We start from the raw sequence: 19190 nt of genomic DNA, 5'->3' as shown, positions 1-19190 counted from the left end.
TTTTGTCAATGCTCTCCTTCCGTTTTGTTGAACTGTTTCTGCTGCTTTTCATATGCTGAATTCAACACTCTGCAACGTGAGTCCGGGCTGGTTTACCACAGACTTGCTTTTTTCGTAGGCTTCATTCAACAATCTCCGCAACGTGAATCCTGGTTCTGGTTGTGCCATCTTTAGGTGATACCATTCTGGTTTACCTCAGATTTGGTCTTTGCAGCATGATCATCATCTTGGCACCGGTTTACTCACCCATGGGCGGAAGCCTGTATCGTCTCTTCTGCCAGCAATGTATTTATTTCTTCTCTATTTCTTTTATTATCTTTGTTTACTGATGCATGGTTATAGCCCCCATGTCGCAGCTCCAACCCTTTTTAAAAGGAAAAGTAAAGAACAAAAGATAAAAACCTTGATAAATTATCATCAACCCATCTTGCTGAAATATGGACTGCATATTGTTTGGATATCAGTATGTCCATATCTGTGTCTATTTTTATGGATGCTGAAATTTATAGGGCAAATTGCACTAAATTCACGTATTCGCTTCCTGTTTTGACATCGTTAAAAACCATGAAAGTGCCTTCGCCTTGCCATCACATTTTGGACATTGTTAGCGATATGTTTATCTTAAAGTAAGATACGATAATGAAATTATTTTGAATTGAAGTAATGATAATTAAACATTTATTATTCACCATTATAACAAGAAATAGCAATTAATGTAAATAGTCTTAAAATAGTATTTTATCTAAGAATGCAAAAATATGAATGTGGTAGCTATTTATCATGAGATTGCCTTGCTCTTTTCTTTTTGTAAGATAAAGTTCATAACAAACATCATTGGTGTGTGCTTACTATCCAAAAGTACATATCCCGAAGTAGGGCTCTTCCGAAAATGAACATTGCAGGCATTAGATTGTCTAAAGCAACCATGGAAGCTCAATGCAATCAGTTTTAGATTTCTATCTTGTTTAGTAAATTACAATCCCTTTTAGATTTCCTTCTCCTATCCCGCCGAGCTTCCTACTCTCTCCCCGAGCGTCGTTGCAACCTCGCCCAGTTACCGCATGCCGAAACCATCATTGTTGTGAGTGATTGCTTGTTTTGACCGAACTCCCCCGTGTCCTTTTTTTAATTTAATTTATTGATCAACTCAGTATTTTGTATTCCTAGTAATGCGAAATATGTTCTAATACCATAACCATTAGGCAATCCAAAATTCTAATAAAAATCTGCATAAAAATAAAATACTAGAATCCAAATAATTAAAAAAAATTAATTATATTTTTTTAGTTCTATATTTGTTTGTAACATATGTGCACCTAAATTCTTTATTAATAGAGGGTCTTCTCCGGTCTCTTTTTTTTTTTTTTTGGTAAAAAGCGGTTACTCATTCATATAAGTCTAACCTGAGTACACCCATCTAAATCGCGTGAAAGTAAAGACAACAAAGCAGAAGGGACATCTGAATCCAACGTCCACAAAAAGTACCCGGAGTGCCGGGCGATGTAAGAGGCAACCCAATCTGCAGCCCTGTTCGCCTCCCTAAACACATGAAAAGCCTGAAAGCCGCCCATCGTCTGAGCCATCCTGCGTGTCTCCCGGATAAGGGGGTGACCATCACCATACCTGTCCACCCCCCGGATCCAGTCAATCACCACCACAGAGTCTCCCTCAAGAAACACCCGCTCCACACCAAGCACCTGCCTAGCATAAGATAACCCCTCCCAGGCAGCTCGCAGCTCTGCCCCAACAACAGTGAGCCCAGGAGTCCGGCGCCCACCTGCAACAATCATCCTCCCATGATGGTCTCTGATCACAAAGCTGATCCCTCCAGTCACGCCATCCGCTGACCTGCTACCGTCGAAATTTACCTTGAGATAGCCTGGGGGTGGGGTACCCAAGAAACAAGGGCAAAACGTGGCGCTGAAATAGCGTGAGTACCCCAGGTGTCCCTGTCTATCCCAGAGGAAATCACAACAGAAGTCGCGATAATCTCTCTCGCATGACGCTCTGCTCTGTCTACCACCATCCACGGAGGCGATCGCCTCCCCTCGAAAATACTAGCATTCCTGTCCAACCAAATATGGTAGGACAGGTATGCCCTAAGAATCCCATCCTCAACAGATCTAGGACACCTCATGGAATCTCTCAATAGCTGCAACAGGTTCTGAGCTGAAGCCACCGAGACAGGTAGTGGAGCCGATGACCTCCGCCATATCTCATAGGCCCTGGGGCACGACAGAAGGACATGCTCGATGGTCTCCTCACTATCACCACATACCTCGCAATGCTGAGGTACTCGCATACCGCGCCGGACCAATAGACTCCTGGTCGGAAGGCATCCCCAAGCCACCTTCCAGATGAAGAGTGCCACTCGGGGATGAATCCGTAGCCTCCATATCCAACCACCCGCAATCTGTCGACCTGGCTCCCTACTGAACAGAGCGAGAAGATCTCTGACCCGCACTCGCGACCGTCCCGTCGCCCTCCACACTAATCTATCAGACTCCCCCCCCGTGGGGACTGGCAAAGACAGAACCAACTCCGCCAACTGCTCTCCAAATGCCTCCCGAATCAGCCCCGTCCTCCAACAGCCCCCCTCAGAGTCCAGTAGATCACTGACCCTGCGCCCTGATAACCTCGCCGAGTCCACCAATGTCGGCAGGCGGCAGATCGGCCACTCGGTCACCCAGCTATCCTCCAACACATCAATAGAGCGACCGTCCCGATGGCCCATCTGATCTCCGGTAGCACCACCATAGCCCTGACACACACCTCCCTCCAGACCGGAGAGTGGTGACGCCCAGGTCGCACCCCAAGTCCCAACCCTCCATACTTGGCCCTCATCAAAGAGGACCACATACACTCGGGCTCCAACACAAACCTAGCAACATGCCTCGCCGCCAGGGCCTCCCTCCTCGCCACCAAGGACTGCACCCCCAAACCACCAACTCTGGTCGGCTGGCATACAACCTCCCATGCCAGCAAATGAATACCGCCTCTGCCACTGCTCCTCCCCAGATAAACTCTCTGAAAAGCTGCTCAAGAGATCTCAGAACTGTCACCGGGATCATGGCATGGGACAATAGATAGATGGGAACTGATGTAAGGACTGAGCGAACCAAGGTGATCCTACCCATCATGAAAAGTGAATGTATCTGCCACCCCTCTAACCTGCGTCTGATGCTGAGCTCAAGAGAGGTACAGTCCCTAGCCCTCAACCGACGTCCGCAAAGCGGAATCCCCAAGTATGTCATCGTACCCGCCTGCTCACCCACCCCCAGGATCTCCAGTATGGACTGCTTCACCGCCACTCTGGTCTTCGGGCTAAACATAACGGATGATTTGGCCAAGTTGACCTGCTGACCCGACACAGCACAATAATCCTGAAGGGCCTGACTGATCACCCGAGCCCCCTGCCTAGACGACCTGGCTAAAAGCAAGCAATCATCAGCGAAGAGCAAGTGAGAGATCGCAAAGGCCCCCGCCACCGGTCTGTAAACCTCCAACTCCTGACTAGCCACCGCCTGCCGAAGAGATCGAGACAACGCATCCGCACAGATAATGAACAGCAGTGGGGAAAGAGGGCACCCCTGGCGCAGCCCACCTGATGACTCAAAAAACCCCGACGGCGTACCGTTCACCAAAATAGCAAAGGAAGGAGCTCTAATGCAGCCCATGACCCACCTGATCCATATCTCATGAAACCCAAATCCCTGCAATGACTGCTGCACAAAGTCCCACCTCATCCTATCATAGACCCTCTCCATGTCAAGCTTGATCCCCATCAAGCTTCTCCTCATTGGCGCCCTCCCAAGATCAAACATAAACTCCTGGGCAATGAGTACATTATCAGATATACTCCGCCCCTCCAAGAAAGCCCCCTGCTCTGGGCTAATGAGCCTAGAAAGAACACCCTCAACCTAACAGCAAGAATCTTCGTCGTGACCTTGTACAGAGTCGTACAAAGGCTAATCGGACGAAAGTGACTTGGCTCCGAAGCGTCCGACCGCTTCGGTATCAGGGTAATGAAGTCTGCTGCCACTCATCCGCCATCACTGCTGAACTGAAAAACTGCTGAATAGCCTCCGTCACATCACGACCAACTATCGTCCAATATCTCTGAAAGAAAACCGGTGGGAATCCATCTGGCCCCAGGGCCTTGTCCCCCCCGAGGGACCACACCGCCTCCCTAATCTCCCTCTCCGACACCCGGCCTGATCAGAGCTAAAGTCTCCTCCTCCGTAACCCCATCCCCTGGCATCGGGAATATCAGCTAGACTCGCACCTGCCGAATGCTCTGTCCACCTGGCCCTAAAGAAACTCACCAGAATCCTCTGGATCACATCCGGATCCTCCGACAACTGCCCATCCTCACCTCTGATAGCTCTGATCCGATTTTGATGCCTCCTAATCACTGTCGCCTGGTGGAAAAATCTGGTGTTTCTATCCCTCTCCATGATCCACTGTACCCTCGCCTTCTGTCTCCAGAATATCTCCTGCTGCCTAAGGAGGGCATCATGCAACGCCAATAAGGATCTGAGCTCCCCTACCTCTGCATCCAGAAGCCCCCCTCCTCGAACCTCCTGAGCCTGTAATCTAGCAATGGCCACCTCTGACTCCTCAATCCTACTAAAAATATTCCCCACTTCCTCCCTGTTCCACCTCCTCAGACGCCTCCTCGCCAACTCCAGTCCGCGTGAAACCCGATACATGGGGTCACCCCTAACAGGGATGCTCCAAGCCTCCCTCACCATCTCCCATGATCTCGGATAGCAGAGCCACAACTTCTCGAATCTGAATGGGGGATGCACCGGGGTATATACATCAGTACAACACCAGTAAATGGCAATGATCAGATGCAATCCTGGGTAAATGCCTCACTCGATGATCCGGGAACCTCTGGACCCACCCCGCTGTCGCACAGGCTCTGTCCAATCTCTCCCAAACTCTAGCAACACCCTGCTGATTGTTGCCACCATGTAAATCTAGGACCTGCAAACCCCAGATCTATCAATCCATTAACAAACAAAAAGTCCTGAAACTCCTTCACCTTCCGCTCATAAGAGAACGGCTTACCTCCCATCTTCTCCTGGGGATCAACTATACAATTGAAGTCACCAGCAATCAACAAAGGATAACCCTGACAGATCACCTGCGATGCTTCCTCCCATAGCCTCCGTCTCTCCCTGAAATCAGTGCTAGCATACACCGCAGCAAGGACCCAAGGTGAGTTATCACCCTCCGAGATCACCATGATAACCTCTTGTTCACAAACATGAAATAGTCCAATCTGAAAGATCCCTGCTTCCAAGTGACAATAATGCCCCCTGATAGCCCGCGAAACTCCACTGCATAAAAACCCCACGATCTGGGCTCTAGGCTCTTGTTTAGTTGTCTTTTGAACGCCTTTTTATGTAGGAGCCCTTAGTCAACTAATAAAATGGGTGTCACATGGGTTCATTAGCTTGGACGGTTCTCCTCTGGATAAATTAAGTTTTTGACTTGCAAGCATGAAGGATGGTGTGAGACCCTGGAACTGGGCCTGGTCCATTTGACCGACCCAGCCAAGCTTTCGGCCTCACGTGCGATGCACGTGAGGGCGCGGGATGAAGGGAGAAATTCATCCTGAAAGCCAGGGATGCCTGTTTTTTTTTAGGGCTTCCTTCCTTCTCCTTGAAGCCATCCAAAGCAGAGCAGCCACACCCAATTCCCCTCCTGGTTGGGGGTTCTTCTTCCTTGGGCTGTCGGGCGAGAGAGAGGAGGGAGAGAGAGTTGAGAAGCCACGGCATGGGTCTTCCTCTTTCTCCATTGCCACCGGAAAGAAGCCACTGAATCTTCGCCGAGGCTGAGGTAAGGGTTTCTACCCTTCATTTCTTTGTTATACCATTTGAAAAAAAAAAAAAGAGAAACAAAGAAAGAAAGAAGAAGAGAGGGAAGAAGGAGAAAGCCGACCGTTGCAGGGCTCTTCTTCTTCTCGCCGTCCGCATGCCTCCTCTGCGGGAAGAAGGAGAGAGCCGACCGTTGCGGGCGCCGTCGGCCTCAACTTGGCCTCTTCCGAGCTCGCCGACCTTCCTTCGCGGGAGAAGAAAGAAGAAAGAAAGTGGGGGGGGGGGAGAAGAAGTCGGGAGAAGAGGAGGGAGGAGAAAGAAAAAGAAGAAGAAAGAAAGGGGGGAAGGAAGAAAGAAGCCGGGAGAGAAGATTTTAGAGAAGAAGAGAAGAAAAGAAAAGAAAAAAAAAGGAAAAGAAAAGAAAAAAAAAGAAAAGAAAAAAAAGAAAAAAAACGAAAAGAAAAAAGAAAGAAAGAAAATAATAATAATAATAATAATAAAATAAAGGGAGGAGGGTGGTTTACGGGTATGAACCCGAATCCGAACCCCAACCCGAGGTGCTAGACACTTCTGCAGGATCGGTCATGGAAGGATGTTAAGATTTAAGTTTATATATATATATATATATATATATATATATATATATATATATTGTGATGAATTTTAAAAAGAAAATATGATTTTTAATATTAGGTTCTGCGAGGAATTTGTGAGATTAATTGGATTTGTTGTGGATCGTGTTCGAAGTAAGTAATGAACTACCTTCTCTAGACTCTTCATTTATATAATATTATTTTTGCATCGAATAAATTGTTAATGAATTTATATGTGATTTATGAATTTTACGAGATGATGATTGAATGAAAAATAGATATGTGAATTAGAATAATATTTTTGGATATATTTATTGTTTTTACATCGTATATGCATATTTAGATTGGAATATGATATATCTATTATGTTGCAAATGAATTTTGATGTGCATCAAATTTGGAACTCTCAGCTTGACTATATTTTGGACCCTGCAATTGGGGGTTATGCATTGGCAATTCTGGCCTCACCACAGGGTATAAGTATGGTATCTGGCCCACTCCGCAGGGTATAAGTGCAGTATTCTTGCTCACTCCGCAGGGTATAAGTGCGGTTCTGTTTCTGGCCAGCCACAGGGTATAAGTGTAGTCGTAGTTAAATACTGTTGAGTTGAATGTGATTTGTTTTGAATCAGATTTATAATTATGTATATGGATATTTGAAAGATACGAATTTCAATAAATTTGTGTTTGAAAAGAAATTGATTATGTTATTTATGTTGACTCATCGTAATTTGTATTTATATTTTATGTTATTATATGAATTGTCTAGTTAAGGTATGTATTGCGTACTGGGTTGTCTAGCTCATTATATAATTTCTTGTTATTTTACAGCTTCCGATAACTAACCTATCAGGGTTGCAAAATGGAAGAGTAAATAGAAGAACTGTTGGTACAAGTTATCTTAGATTAGGATTTATTTAAATTGATGTTTTATCTTTATTGTTCCGCTGGCGTATTTAGAATTGTGAGACTTTATGACTCGAGTTAGTTAATGGAATAAGATTGCATTTATTTAGTTGAATTATTTGATATATTGAGAATTTGGTTAAGATGCCTTGCATACTCGTGGGAAGAGTTTCCTACGGATGTGCGGCGGTTGGCGCGGACCCCCGGCTCGCGATCTCGAGTCAGGGCCGTGACAGATGGCATCAAAGCTAGGTCTAACATGCGTCGCAATCCTTATCATTCATGCAGTCCCTTTTCTAAGAGATTCCAAGATCGAGGAGAACCTGATGAGGTTGTATAGGACACAGGCCATCGATGGACTCCCCTCTCAAGTACGAGCTGATTCATAACAAAGGGGTCACGATGTTGCATAAGGGAGATTGCAATAGTTCCACATCAACTAATAAAAGGAGCGGTGTAGCGGTCTATGATCCCACATTTATCAAGAGGGGAATGAGGTGGCCGATCTGCTGGCCAACTGGGTATCTAACATCTCTCTAATTGGACTGATGCCTTCCCACCACTAGTTTTTAAGTCTGCTTCATGTTTTTGGTGTTCTTTTTATGAGATTGTAATGGTGACTTTGCCCTCCTTCCTACCAATATATATTATATATAGACCTTCAGATAAGTGTAATCAAGTGTTCTCTAGTGTATTGTTCAAAGTCCGCCATGTACAGCAAGATGTCACACGCATAGCTCATAAATTTTAAGCTGTTGGATGGAGAACTAGCAAGATGTCACACGGCATCCCCTTATCAATCGATGTGTGAATACAATCTTTTACACTAACTCGAGACGGGAGGCCCACCAATGACCCGGTCCTTAGTATTTGGATTGCGAAACTGGACTTGGTTCTAGTATCTCTTGTTGTGGATTCACGACCCCAAAAGCTTAAGGTATTTGTGGAGAACTGGCCCGGGCTTGTAATTTGATATTGTGCTCTTTCGTCAATTAATGCAAGACTATGACAAGGTGCTCCCTATGGTGGCAATGAGTTAGTCGGATAACATTTGAGTCTGGTAAAGGAAGGACAATAACATACAAAACATTGATGCCTACCTAATCTGATTTGACATCAGATTCGGACCTTTTGACTTATACCCATCCACGGATCATTTCAAGTCACATTTTTTTGACCTCAATCCTAAATTAACTGAAATTAGCCTGTCAAATCCAATATTAACAGTTTTTACGGGCTAGATTTCAAAATGATTTAAATAATCAGCATCGAGGAAAAGATCAATCATCAAAAAATTCTTATCTAAGATTATAACTCAATTCTACCTAAATTATTTTGATCCGAACAGAGCTCTACCGGTCAAAACTTTGACACATACCCAACTGATTTAAAATTATAAGTCTAACCCTTTGCGATCCTAACTTAAAGTTTCTTAGGCGAAATCTGATCCAAATAGGATAAGATAGCAATCTTTCTAGATTGGGTGAATTTGTGCTACCTCGGCTGCCCAAAAGAACAAACCTCATTTCCATTCTGTACAAGACTTAAAACACCATCCAAACTTTTGAACAGAGGCTCACCGAAGAATTTGGCCTCCCCTTTTCATGGCACACTAAACTGCTCTCCATCAATAATTTTATTTATTTTTTATGCTTATATTTTTACTTTTACTAAAAATTAATTTTAGAAACATTGGATAAGTTTGACAGCATGTATTGTGCTACAAAGGCGGGATGCAAACCAAGGTACCGTACCCCACTGCAAGTGATTCAAACTACTGATTGGTACGAACCAGTTGGCGGGCCTCAGCTGCACCAACCGTTTTTCCTTACCGTCGCCAGCTTTTGGGTGCAACTTTTAACGGGGACTGACTTTTTTCAGTTTACATGAGCAAACACCGCAACTTTATTATTATTATTATTATTTATTTTTATTTTTTAACAACTGCAGCTTACAACGTGAATGGGGTTAATAAAATTAGAAAAAAAAAAAAATTGGCTAAAGCCTATCCATTCAGACAAATTCTTTCGCATGATGAGCCGTAAAAAAGCAACCCAGTAGACAACATAATTTGCTTCTCTATAAATATGTATAGTCTGATGAAAGCTGCACCAGTATCAGCCTTTCAGTTTACATGGGTAACACAGCACCCACCCTCCTGATGAGAGAGAGAGAGAGAGAGAGAGAGAGAGATGGAAAAAAGTTGGATATAGATCAATTTGGTGGCGTTGAGGGCATCGAATTGCCATCTAGAAAATAAATTAATAGATAACAGACACTTCGGTACCCGTTGATAAGGTGGTAATATATGCTGCAGCTTCAATTTATCCTGGAGATGCCGTAATTAGATAGTACCTGCAGAAGAAGTAGCGTAGAACTCACTGATAAGTGGAATAGGAAGGCCTGCAAGAGAGAACCGCTACTCCGGCAACCAAACCGATCATTACTAAATAATTCATGGTTGGTCTGAAGGATTTTTTTAAGCAAAAAAAAAAAAAAAAAACTAGGTCAACCAACATCCCGATAATGGGCCAAAATCTAAAGAGAACTCCACGATATTCAGAAAGTAGACATACCAAGGGTAAAAGAAGGGCGAAATTCCCTACAGCACAGATGTTGATGAAGGGAAAAACCCACATACATTAACATAGCACACACAAAACAGGGAAACGACCTGACACTCACAATTTACTACAGCACAAACTGAGAGACTATCCACACCCGAACATGCCTTCAGCTACACCAGGATTTTATTCTCATTCAAAGGAGACGACACCAAAGGGAGCAAGCTCCTCAAGCTTCCTGCCCTAGCAGTGCAAGAAGCATTGCCTCGTAATCTCCAGAAGTGTCGCCTTTTAATTGCACGCTCAAGTGGCATGCTGTTTCTCTTCTGGTAAACCTCTGCGATCACTTTCAAGTCCACCTCAGCACGAATAGTTATGACTCGAGTAAGAGCATTCTCATCTGTTCCCAGCCCATTTATGGCCAACCTAATGACCTTCTCAAAGTATCTTTCAGGACAGCAAATGCAACGAATGGTGGCCCGCAGAGCAGCCAGGAAGTCATCCTTGGGATCAGATTTCAAATCCTGTGAAAACCAAGCTAAAACCCAGTTAGAAAGTTCAACAAAAAAGTTGGGATGTAATTTTTGGTCATTAAATGCGCTGGGAGCAACAGTTTAGATTTCATTTGTTTATTTTTCAGGCTTGTTATGGGGATATAAACAATACAAAGCCGACCGGCAGACGAGTTACATGTGTACAGTGTGCTCAACTCCAGTGTTAAGCGGAAAATTTTCCATAACTAGTAAAATATGAATTCATCAGATGACGTGGAGATATGCTGTCAGACTAATAAAAAATGACATGTTAATGTATTTCATTGAGCGAGGAACGCAACAAAAGATAGGTAATTCAATCACATACACATTAAAGAACCTGAATCAAGAGTACATTCCAGCAGACTCAGGTGCAGGAGTGGGGAAGTGGAGAACTCAAGGAGAGAGGAAAAAAAAAAGGGAAAAAATAGGCTACAGCATCTAGGTAGAAGATTTTGTCCACTAACTGGGAAGGTAAAGATTTAAAGTTGGATATTTTTTTGTCAAATTTGAAGAATATCATCCAATAAGGAGTTACACAGATTGACGTGAAAGTGACGAACAAGACAATTAAGATGTGATGACTATTAGCAAGAAGAGCATAATAGTGTCTCAAATTATTTTACTGAAATTTAAATCAAGGGAGGATCTGATATGCCTAGGTGAAAGTCATTAGTAGCAAAGCATATGGCACTAGGTAGGAATGAATGAATAATTATGAGACATATATCAAACCAGAATAATATATGCAAGAAAATTTTAAAGAATAAGAGTGTAGGCATCTATTGCAAAAAAAGGGCACTAATGATTAGCATAATTTTTTAAAGGGGGAAAATCAGGTGCAATTTAGAAATAAAACAGCCCCCCCCCCCCCCCCCCCCCCCCCCCCAAAAAAAAAAAAAAAAGAAACAGAGGAACACCAAATAAATTCCGGCACAAATATAAGCACCAACACTGGTTGTGAAGGGAAGAGCTTAATTAAAAGAAGCGGGTATACCTTGTTCACTGGCTTACCAAACTCATCATTGTAGTGGTTAAATGTTTTAATCAGTTGTGCTTTGCTCCTTGTAGTAAGGATCCTGATAAGCTCTTCATGGTTGTAGGCCTTATCAGAGATCTTCTCATGCAGCATCCTAGCCTCTGATTTCGCCAATGTTAAGTTGATCTCTTCTCCTTCATAGCGGTAGGCACTTACAAGTGGCACCAAAAGCTGAAACACAGAACAACCATTCGTGAATAACGCACAAAAGAAAAACTCTTTGCTCTCTGTAGTTGCTCTATATTTTGTCTTTCTTTTGTTTAATTACACAGCACTAGTTTACCGCCTCCCAAATGTGTTGTGAGATTGGGAGACACAGGAAGACCCTAATGTTTTGAGCAGACGATTAACTAAGTTCTGAAATTGAATACCTCATTCTGGCAAACTATTTACTAATCCTTTTTGCTTAAGCTTCTCAACAGAAACATCTTCCAATGCAGGCTAGGTACTCCATGTAATGCTGCTATAAGCACCTTCATAACACCCCACTCCCAAAGTCACCACTGCAGCTCTATCTATTCTTATTCTGTGGATCATTCTATATAGGCATGACTTTGGTACTTCTCATACCATTAATCATTGATCAAAAGTCTAATCCCCAGGACCTAGAGTACAACTACCATGGTCCAAGGCCAGCGTTTTGAAATTCAAGCGACCAAGCAGCACCTCAGTATAACAGACTAACATACCTACACTTTTAGTGGAAGCACCTACAAATTAACAGCGAAGAATAAGAAAGAGGTGGAAGGTAGTTATGGACAATCCCACTCTCCCGGTTTAGTTTTCAAGAATAGTTCTACTAAACAAATTCTCCACACTTCAACCAAAAAAGAGGGGAAGAAATTTATACACTACACTCAATTCCAGAAGGCCAAAGTCCAATGACATTGCATTTGATGACCAACTAGCCTTAACGCAGAGATAAAATCCAAAGACTAAAACAAGCATCAAGGCAAAAATCAATTGAATAATCTTGCACTGAATCCCTGATACCAAAACCTGATTACCTCGAAGGCACATTAAACAGTAACCGAAGTTCAAGTTTGATGAATACCAAGCAAAAAAAACCTTCAAGCAGAGCAGCAACATTGAAACCACATACTAAACAATCTTTTTATACAAAACAAACAAACAAAAATAAATAATATTCTCTCAAAGTCCTATGGCGTTGAAGGCACCCTAAATAAGCAATCAGATTTCAAATTTGACAACCATCACGTGAAAAATCTTCATTCAGAGATCAAACACAAGTCAGAAAAGAAGCATAAAAAATGCAGATCAAATAAATAAAACAAAAATATGACTTATAAACTACTGCCCAAAAATGCCAACTTAATCGTTTTAAACAGAAAGTTATATCAAAAAAAAAAAGGTCAAGATCAAAATTTAACTATTATTAAACAAAAATCTCCATCCAGAGACCAAACCCAGATCATAGATCAAGCATCAAAACCGAAGATCAAAACAGATCCACTACTAACCCTTTGCGATTACCTTACGGAAATCCCCAGTGGTGTGGGCCGCCACATCCTCCTCAAGTGATCTCTTAAATCGCGCATGGTACGCCTGCCTCACTGCAAACAGCTCTCCGGAACTCCTCGCACAGGCTATCTCGATCAACACCCGGTTCTCGGGGCGCCACTTCCTCACCGCCTCGTTCGCCAGCCACGCGTCCCTCTCCGCCGGATCCAGCGTCCACAGAAGCACTGCCCTCTGCCCTCAAATCCTTCAAATCTCAGCCCAAACCAACACCCGGAAAACAGCAAACAAAGAAGAAAGTTTAGGGACCGAAGAGGAGGATCAAACCTCGAAGTCGCCGGAGATCTCGCCGTCGAGGGCCTTGAGGAGTTCCTCATTGTAGGACTGGCGGTACGCCTGCCGGATGGCGCGGCGCTGGGCGGCGCTGCGGTGGCCGAGGATGGAGATGATGAGCCCCTCATTGGTGCCCCAACCTACCATAAAAACGAAAAATCGATCAAAATGGAGCAACCCGAGTGAGACTAAGCTTTCTAGGGTTTCTGAGACGAGATCGGAAGTCCTAACCCGAGGATCCCGAGTGAAGACGAAGGGACAAAGGAAATAGGAGGCAATAGTACCTTCAAAGGCCTTGCGGAGCTGCTCAGCGTCCTCCGATGGAGAAGGGACGGTAGCCGGAACCTTGAGAGATGCCATCGCTGAGCTCGAGAGACGAAGCGATCTCGAGAGAGGAAGAGACGAAGGGAATGGAGAGGAGGAGACGAGGCTTTGAAGAGGGAAGAAGAAAGGTTTAGGGTATCCTTCTCCCCGGTATAAGATAACTAATCCTGATTCTCCAACGTAGCATTAGGGGTGGCAAAATATGACCCGACCCGCCAACCCGACCCGTGTTCGACCCGCCATAAACAGGTTTGGGTTTGGCCTAAAAAGGTTTGGGTCGTAAACAGGTCGACCCGTTTAACCTGTTTATTAATTGGGTCGAATACGGGTTTTAGATGTCTGACCCGTTTAAACCGTTTAACCCGTTTAACTGTTGGGCAAGTTAAACAGGTCTAAACAGGTTAAACGGGTTAAACAGGTCTAAACAGGTTAAACGGGTCTAAACAGGTCTAAACAGGTCGGGTTGGGCAGGTTAAACAGGTTGGGTTGGACAGATTAAACAGGTCTAAACAGGTTAAACGGGTCAGGTTGGGCAAACAGGTTAAACAGATTGGGTCGGGTTGGGTAAACAGGTTACCTGTTTATTAAACAGGTTAAACGGGTCGGGTCGGGTTACCTGTTTAATAAACAGGTCTGGTTCAGGTTTGCAATTCCTGACCCGTTTAATAAACAGGTCGGGTTCAGATTTATAGTTTTCTGACCCGACCTGTATTTGACCCGACCTGTTTATGCCTGACCCGATCCGATTGCCACCCCTACGTAGCATCTGCTGTCGGGTAGTTTGATAAATTATATGTTTTTTTTTTTTTTTTTTTTTGCTAAAGCGGGCATTTCATACATCACGGGTACGAATACACCCTAAGGAGTCAGAATACAAAATGTCCCGAAGTGCTCCGGACATCTCTCTCTCCCCAGCCCATAGGGTGCCTCCTGAGTGGCTCGCTACATACGCAGCCACCCATTCAGCCGCCCCATTGGCCTCACGATATACATGCATGGCCTGTAATGTAACCCCCTCTTCCACCATCATCCAAATGTCGCGAAGCAAGGGATGAGCACATCCATGACTACCCGGGCCCCTACAGATCCAGCTAATCACCGTGGCCGAATCACCCTCCAGAAAAACCGAGTTCGCCCGGAGTACCCGATAGGCCCATCCAGGCCGCTCGCAGCTCTGCCCCTGGAACAGAGATATCAAAAATCTGACGGCTCCCTGCTGCCACCACATCAAAACTCGGATCCCTAACAACGAATCCGGCCCCTCCCCTCCTGCCACCATCCATGACAGAGTCATCAAAATTGACCTTGAGGAAACTCGGGGGTGGGGGCTCCCAAGTAAAGAATACCCTGTGTGGAGCTGCCGAAGCAATATAGGAACCCCAGATGTCCCGAGCTGTCAAAGGTTTATGAGCTGGCTCTACCTGAACAATCTCTGCAGCCTGAGCACAAGCCCGCTCTATCACAAAATGTAGGGATAGCCGACGCTCACCAAACACTCGGGCGTTCCTGTCCAGCCATATCTGGTATGCTGTACAAGACGCCCTGATAGCCAATCCCTGCATCTAAGGTGCACTAGCCCACAGCCGAACCTCCTCCAGGAAGAGATCCCTCCCACTCCAGGTGTCCTCCGGGATCCCAATCAAACTCCAAACACCTCTCGCCCATACGCAGTGGAATAGAACATGATCCACCGACTCATCCACCCCACAGTCTGGACATGAGGGGGAAAGGCTCATACCTCGTCTACACAGCACTGAGCATGTCGGCAACCGCTCCCAGGCCACCTTCCAAAGAAAGAGAGCAACCCCTCTGGTGTAGCCCAAACCTCCACACCCAGCCACAATCCAAGCCCGGCTGTGAGCCTGGCTGAAGGAGCCGGGCAACCTCTCCGATCCCAACGCTCGCTCGAGAGGTAGTGCTCCAGACCCTGACATCTGGACCTGCTGATCCCGAAAGGGGAATCGACTGAACCCGCTCTACTAGATGCTCTCCAAACAGCTGGCCCAGTCTGTCGCCATCCCACTCTGCCTCTTCCGGCCGGAGCAGATCAGAAACTCGAAGTCCCTTCCCCACCTTAGTGCTAATAGTCGTCGGCCATAGTCTCAAAAAAACTGCATCCATCCATGGATCCTCCATCACATCAATACTCCGTCCGTCGCCGATCAAGCACCTCGAATGGCGATAGGCATGTCTATGACGGTGAGTTGGATAATAGGCGGGTTACCTCCGTGGCTCCGCCACGTAGCAAAAACTGATATCATGCTGTGGGAGCCAACTATGAGTACTCGTACTTTAAGATTCGCGTTAGACTTTATATTGTAAATTAATTTATAGTCGATATGAACGAAGGCATAGTTTTTGTCGTACTTGCTTGGCCTGTTCTTTTGCGGCCGTTGGATGGGTCAAACGGCAGCACCATCCGACGGTAATGGGAGATTAGGAGCGACATGGTGTGCAGCACGTGGAGCTCTGTAGCACGTGGAGGGGTGGATTATAGCGTGAACGCGTGTGCGGTGACCCGGTGACGTGGCGCGGATGGCGGAGCGCAGAGAAGTGACAAAAAGGTTCGTAAAATAATGCACTAATAGGTTAGTATAATACGCCGGCGACTCCACTGGGGATCGAACCCAGAATCTCTGGTTCCGTAGACCAGCGCCTTATCCATTGGGCCATGGAGTCTTTTCTTTGGCTGGTCGGAAGTCTAATATTACTTAATACTCTCCTATGGTCCACAACCATTCCCACGCCCGTTCAGTTTGCCAGTGCCAACGATGACAGGATCAGGACTACTGTGAAATGGTCCCGGTGACTGGGGGAGAGAGAATCCTATCCTTGTTATATTTGGGAGCAAATGAATGCTAGAATTGCTTGTTCTTTCTTTCTTTCTTTTTCGTACAATAATTGTTTGTTCTTTATTTATTTTTGCTTTTTTGATCATAAAGGGAGGCTAAAAGGACCCACCCAACTTTTATGACTAAAGATAAAAAAATTTACAACTTGGAAGAGAGATCAAGATCAATTAGAGAGGCAAGGGATAAATAATAACCACCTCAACAAAAACCAAGCAATAGAAAGAGAGTAAGAAATATTCTTGATTTTGTTACGAATTCTCCTGAAAGCTGGTAGCTTTTTTGATTGCATAGAATAGACCACTGATTAAAATTTTGAAGGCCAGCGCTAGCAATAGAAATGATGGAGGATTGCTTGACAAATCTGAGTATTTCTCTTATTTCAAATAGCCCAGATTATCTCCACGAACAACATAAGAGTAATAGGCTGAAATTGTTTTGAGAAATTTCTGTCTCCATTCTATACAAAGGTCCTGAAAGAAGGTTTGAGGATGAAGAACTTCAAGAGAAACATATCCCTTTCCAAATGGTAGAGAAAAGAAAGCAATAAGAGAACAATTAATTCACTGATTCCTGCGTTTGATGACATAAAACACAACCTCCTATGTTCCAACCTATCTTTTTTCCAAGGATATCGCTTTCTTCAGAGCCAGAGAAAATATTTGCATTTCAGAGGTACATCAAGACTCCAGATAGAAGAAGCAAACTGACATCTAATTCCTCCGATATTGAAGAATTGATAAATAGATGCAGTGAAGTTACCTTTTCTATCAAGTTTCCACACTGCCTTATCATTATGAGAGAGCTGAATTGATGGGGACATCAGCTAGGAGGCCACTATTTTATTTGCATTTTAGGGCTTATTTATGGTTTATTTGTGTTATTTGTAGGTTTATTAGGATTTATTGCTGTGTAAGGGGGTTTATGCAAATTGTGTATTTAGGGCCTATATATAGGGACCTATTTTCATGATTAGGGCTTAATGAAGGTTTAACAATTTTTCCTCCATGTCTTCTCCTCCTCTCTTCCTCCTTCTCTTCTTCTCTTTTTCTTCCTCTTCCTCATTCTTTTCTCCCTCTTCTTCTGTTTCCATCTTAAAGCTACAACGTACAACAATCCCAACAGTACATTGTCATCACTGCAGCCATTTCTCCCTCCCGTTTCGGCATTAACTTGGTATCAGAGCCGTGCGCCTTGCCCTGCCAAAGTGCGGATCCCTGGTTCCAGCAGCTTGAAATAAGGCAAAACAAAGCCTTCGTCGGTCTCCCCTTCACCACAACCGGAACAGGCACCACCCTTTCCAACAAACAGTCCCGTTCATTATTAAAAAAAAAAACAGAACGAAAGGGTCTGTGTAATAACCCAAAAAAAAAAAAAAAATTTTTTTATCAAAAGGGATAGAAGAGTCCTTTAAAATTGATATAAGGGGTAAAATTGGAAGGAATCAAAAGATAATGGCATAGTTGTAGATGCGTTGAAGTGGTATGGGTAAAATTGGAAAGGAATCAAAAGTTAATGGCATAACAGTAGATATGTGTTAGGGGCAAAATGGAAATTTAATAATATTAAATAAAGGGTAAATAGTGTTTTGATGTGACTTAATTGGAGGGTTTGAGCTGGCTCACGGAATGAAGCAGAGAAAGAAAGAGGGAGGGGGTTCTCAGACGGCAACAGAGAGGAAGAAAAAGAAGGAGAGGAAAGGAAAGGAAGAAAGGAGGAGGAAGAAGAAGAAGAAAAAGAAAAGGAAGGAGATCCCGGTTGCACTGCCAGCTGAAGGGAAAAACGTAGATCTCCTTCCCCTCTACGCAAGGATCTCGATTTCCAAAAAGAAAAAGGTAAATATCCGTCCCTATCTAGTCTTTTGATGACATTAGGCTATACAAAGGGTGGATATAGTCTAGAGGGGTCGGATATGGGTTGTAGAGGCGGTTAAAAGAGGAAGAATCGGATTTTGACAAATTTTTCCGGCACTACGGAAAAACTGTGTCGAAGTCCCAACTTCGGCGAATTATTTAGGGGGTCAAACGACCTCCGATAGCAATGCATTTACCTCTTTGGAATCCCCTATGAGTGTAAAATGTTAGGTAAAAATTTCATCAAATTTGGAGTTTGGAAAGTGGATCAAACCCAGGATGAAGTAACCGGCTGTCGGTCCGGGTTACTGTTCATCCGAGTGGGAAAATAGGGGATTTCATGCCATAATAGGATATTAAGCCCAGATTAAGCTAAGGGGGACCTTGTACTCATGCAAGGGAGTCCCTAATACACATAAATGGCGAGTTAATTAATAGAAAAAGAAAAAAGGAAAGAAAAGAAAAGATTTAGGGAACGGGGGAGTTGAATTAATTAAAGTCCCCTATATTATAATTGGCACGTAGATTATACCCCTTGATACAAAACTAAATGTATTGTAAATGCATGTCACAGTTGGGCAAGAAGCTAGGAAACAAGAAGAAGAAGTTTTCCACTGCCTACTGTAGATTTTTGGAGGTGTATCGAGGCCGTGCCAGATTGACAGGTGAGTGGGAGCCATGTACTTTGCACCATGAGCATTCTTAATTCATTTTCATGAATATCGCCAAGTGTGAATTGATTCCACTTGTGCATATTGACTGATATTGTAGTAGATTCCTCTATAATCTTGATTCTCCATGCTTGATTATTCTGTACATGCATTTGAGGGAACATTGAGAGGAATTACAAGAGGTTGATGAGTAATCAAATTGATTCCGAATTGTGAAA

The 19190-nt window shown here is 44.1% G+C and overlaps 1 protein-coding gene and 1 non-coding gene across 2 annotated transcripts; both read right to left on the bottom strand.

Annotated features, from left to right (window-relative positions):
- Positions 1-9866: 9866 nt before the first annotated feature.
- LOC103710539 (annexin D1-like) lies at positions 9867-13733 on the bottom strand. The gene is given in 6 exon segments (XM_008796304.3): positions 9867-10183; positions 10185-10415; positions 11422-11634; positions 12958-13176; positions 13270-13415; positions 13560-13733. Coding segments are annotated over 6 exon segments (948 nt in total). The 5' UTR covers positions 13636-13733; the 3' UTR covers positions 9867-10120.
- Positions 13734-16205: 2472 nt separating this feature from the next.
- Positions 16206-16278, bottom strand: TRNAR-ACG. The gene has a single exon. It is a non-coding gene; the product is annotated as a tRNA-Arg (tRNA).
- Between the last annotated feature and the right edge of the window lie 2912 nt (positions 16279-19190).

The sequence above is a fragment of the Phoenix dactylifera genome, unplaced genomic scaffold, assembly GCF_009389715.1.
Source record: "Phoenix dactylifera cultivar Barhee BC4 unplaced genomic scaffold, palm_55x_up_171113_PBpolish2nd_filt_p 001058F, whole genome shotgun sequence".
Lineage (NCBI taxonomy): Eukaryota > Viridiplantae > Streptophyta > Magnoliopsida > Arecales > Arecaceae > Phoenix > Phoenix dactylifera.
This window is presented reverse-complemented; position numbering and strand designations above follow the sequence as displayed.